The sequence below is a fragment of the Tupaia chinensis genome, unplaced genomic scaffold (genome assembly GCF_000334495.1).
Source record: "Tupaia chinensis unplaced genomic scaffold, TupChi_1.0 Scaffold000063_1, whole genome shotgun sequence".
In the NCBI taxonomy this organism is placed as follows: domain Eukaryota; kingdom Metazoa; phylum Chordata; class Mammalia; order Scandentia; family Tupaiidae; genus Tupaia; species Tupaia belangeri.
The window spans coordinates 1,110,624-1,114,790 of NW_006159521.1; the positions used below are offsets into that span (position 1 = coordinate 1,110,624).

A 4,167-nucleotide genomic window follows, 5' to 3' on the forward strand; every position below is an offset into this window, starting at 1 on the left:
CAGGTGAGTTGGCCACACTGCAGTCCCTTCCCCTCCATTCTCCTCTCTCCTCTCAGGATCTTGGGCATGCACGCACACGCGCCAGGCATGAGTTTAAGCCGCTGGGTCCGGGACTTGAACTGAGGTAGACTACATGGGAGTCCAGCAACATAGCCATTACGCTAACTGCTGGTCCCAACCTACACCTTCTTTCAGACCTTTCTGGTGCTGCCTTTTTACCTGCTGTGATACTCTGCTAAGGGATCTTCTTCTTCCAGGATCTTCCTGCCTGCAAAATCAATGGTGATCTTCTTAGTGAGTCGGGAGGCATGTCGAAGTTCTCTCAGCTCCTCCTCTCGCTTCTGCAGGGTTTCCCGCTCAATTTTGGACAACCATTGGTTAGAATCACTGGCAAAGTAATCTGATTCATCATCAATGACTTGGGTCCTTCGAATGCTAAGGAAAAAAAGAACATAAGGTAATGAGGTCAGTTGTTGACAAGTAAGGATCAGTAACTAATAAGTGATCACTAGGACCTGGTCACTGGGAAACTGCTCTGAGGTAGCTAACTTTTTGCTGTCCTAGAAGTTACTGTCTCAAATATAGATACTCAGGAAGGCTCCAAAACCAAGTCAGGCTCTGCCCAGTTCCCAGGTTCCATGTATTTATCTTCACTGCAGGTTCAGATCAGCTCCCAGATCAATTTTTTTTTCTAGTTTTTTTTTTGCTATAGGGTGTTAGGGTGTGTGTGCTCTCCAGAGAGCCAGAAAGGGAGAAGCCACCTCCTGGTGGGGATGGTCACACCTCAATCCCTTTACCCCTTTTCCTCTCAGGATTTTGGGCACACACAGATGCGCCAAACGTGAGTTTTAAACTGCTGGGTCTAGGACTCGAACCATGGTAGACTACATGGGAGTCCAGCGACATAACCATTACTCCATCTGCTGGTCCCAGTGGTCCCAATCTGTCTCTTTTTAATGCCAGAAGGCACATGTGCACCACGAGAAAGATTGGGCAGGAGTGCACATGAGCAAGCACTCCCCCACCCCCAACACACACAAAAAGTGGGGCTTGATCACGTGACCAGACATGCCAGGACTGGAACCTGAGTCCTGGTCAGCCACGTGGGAATCAGCTCCCTTTGCACAGAGTGCTTAAGCTCTGTTACCATGCTGGCCTGGCTCCTAGAATTAATCTCAACATCAGGCAGGAAAAGATGGAACCAAAACTCACTGTCCTCCTGTCTTTACTAGTCCAGCCTTCACCTTCTGGTAAGTGGGCTTTAGCTGGTATTGCTGCATCTGAGTTTATGTTTTGGCAGTTTATTCAGTATCCTAGTCCCTCTGCAACTAGGATCCAGTCTATTTTTGCTAAGCCCATTTGCTTACTGGAGTTCTATTATGAAATGTCAGGTCTGTGGCTCAAATATTTACTCTTGAGACATTCTATTACTCCACTACTCTCTGTCTGCATTACTCTAGTTTTTATCATCCACCTCACAACAATCTTTCAGTCCCTCACTAATGCACTAGAGCTAAGATAAGACAATCCGTTTCTCTTTTAAAAAATTTTTATAAACAATTTACTAGAAGACATGAACTTGCGTGCATGAGACAGATAGGGAGAAAAAGAGGGAAAGTAAGAAAGCACCCCCTGGGGGGAGACAGCCACACTGCAATCCTTCTTCATTTCTCCCCTTGGGATTTTGGGCACATAAGCACATGTACCCCAGCATGGTTTTATAAGCACCTGGGTCTGGGACTCCAAAGGCAGCTGGCCATTGGGATCTGCCATCTTAAGTTAAGGTTTTCCTTTTTTATGAGTGGAGAGGAGGGAAGAGTAGAAAGGGATGGAGAGGAAGAGATGAGGTGGAGAGACGTGTTTTCAACAGGAATGCATCACAGTCCTCTGCTCTAGCCTCCCGGTTACCTAGGATTACAGGCATATGCTACTGCACTTGGCCAGGTAGTACTGTTTGTGCCACCAGGGCTGGGGCAAAGAAATTGGTCTTTTATACAAACTTAGATAAAGAAACTGGCACCCTTGAACATAATAGCAAAGCTACAATATCAATAAGGACATATTCTTTCCAGATTTTATTTATCAATAAATATATTCATTTCAATTTGTTTTTTAAATTTTGCCAGATGGCATGTGTGCTCACAAGAAGAGCCAGAAAGGGACAGAGAGAGAGAGAAATCAGAAAGCACCCCTTAGGAGGATGGCCACACTACAGTCCCTTCTCCTCTATTTCCTTCCCCTGAATTTCTCCTTTTGAAATTCTGGTCATGCACACACACAGGTCTGGTGTGTTTCTCAAGCCACTGGGTCCGGAACTTGAACCATTCAGTTGGCCATGTGGGATCCAGCCACTTTAATCACTATGCCATGGGCTGGTCTCTGATTTCTATTTTTTTAAAAAATTATTAATTTAATTATTATTATTAATTAATTTTTTGAGAGGTTTTTGCTATAGAGCACATGCACTCGCCAGAAAGACAGAGAGAGACAGAAAGCGAGAAATCACCCCCCAGGGGGGATGGCCACGCCGCAATCCCTTCTCCTCCAATCTCCTCTTGGGATCTTGGGCATGCATGCACAGGTGCCTGGCAGTTTAAGCCACCAGGTCCGGGACTTGAACCATGGGAGTCCAGCGACATTACGCTAACTGCTGGTCCCTAATTATTACTATTTAAATTGCTCTAGGGCACATGCACTCACCAGAGAGAGAGATGGAAAGTGAGAAAGCTGCCAGGTCCAGGACTCGAACCACAGCCAGCCACGTGGGAGTACAGCGCCTTAACCCCAGTGCTACCTTCCAGCTTCTCCTATTTCTATTTCATTTTTTTTGGAGAGGTTTTTGCTATAGGGCGCGTGCGCTTGCCAGACAGACAGAGAGATAGAAAGCGAGAAATCACCCCCCAGGGGGGATGGCCACGCCGCAATCCCTTCTCCTCCATTCTCCTCTCAGGATCTTGGGCATGCATGCACTCGTGCCCGGCGGGACCGGGACTCGAACCCCAGTCGACTACGTAGGAGTCCAGCGACATAGCCATTACGCTAACTGCTGGTCCCTCCTATTTCTATTTCTAATGATCAGGGTTTTACAGAAATAATTAATTTGATAAGAGAAGGAGAGAGAGAAAGAGAAAGTGAGAGAGCAAGCTGCCAGGTCCAAGACTTGAACCATGGTTGGCCACATGGATGTCCAGCACCTCAACCACTATGCCACCTGCTGGCCCTTCTAATGATCCATTTTAATGAGTAGGGTAAAATATGATACCTTTGATCCTTAAATGACTGAAAGTGAATATGAATTACATACCTTATAATGAAATAGCTTTGTAAATTATATCTCATGTATTCATAGCCGACAGTTTGGAAGTATCAAGTATATCTCACTAAAGGGTTATAATTCAGAAAGAGACTCCCAGACTGGTTACAGTAATAGATTCAGGGTCTAAGTATGTCATATGGTCTGGGAATGGGGCAAGTAAGTTCTACCTCAACATTCTTTACTACTATTTAGTTTACTATACATATATTTTGTCCAAAATAAGAAAAAAATTGGTGCCAGCAAGTGGTGTGGTGGTTAAGACACTGAATTCCATATGGCTGACTCTGTGGTTTGAGAATCAGACTCAGCTGAGTGGAAAATGTACCAGGCATGAGTGCCCTAAGTCCTAAGACAAGAATCGACAAGAAGGGATTGTGTGACGATCCCCCCAGAGGGTCATTTCTCACTTTTCCTCTCTTCTGTCTCTCTCCAGTGTCTCCAGTGAATGTACTCGCCCTATAACAAAAATCTAAAATAAATAAATAAATAAATAAAATTTAAAAATAAAAAAAATTAAAGAGAAGGAAATCAAAACTGGAACTAACAAACCATAAATCTCTCCTAAAGAGAAATCTGTGGACTAAACAATGATAGTGTAGGAGTATAAAGCCAATTTAGGGACTTTTAAATGTACCAATTTTTGAAGCAGAAAACAAATTCAGTGTCAAAGGGAAGCAGCGAGTAAATCATACTTTTCTATGATTAGGCATTCCTATGCTCTCTGAGAGGAAATTTCTTTTTTTTTAATATTTTTAAAAAAATTATTTAGTTTTGGGACCAGCAGTTAGTGTAATGGCTATGTCGCTGGACTCCCATGTAGTCAACCGCGATTCGACATGCTGGGCGCGTGT

General features: G+C 44.2%; 1 protein-coding gene across 1 annotated transcript in view; it reads right to left on the reverse strand.

Annotated features, from left to right (window-relative positions):
* TRIP4 (thyroid hormone receptor interactor 4) overlaps window positions 1–4,167 on the reverse strand; it is an 85,181-nt gene that overhangs the window by 56,406 nt on the left and 24,608 nt on the right. Inside the window, exon 7 of the mRNA XM_006141733.3 lies at window positions 220–435. Coding sequence (XP_006141795.1) covers window positions 220–435 — 216 coding nt within the window. The remainder of the gene's footprint in view (window positions 1–219; window positions 436–4,167) is intronic.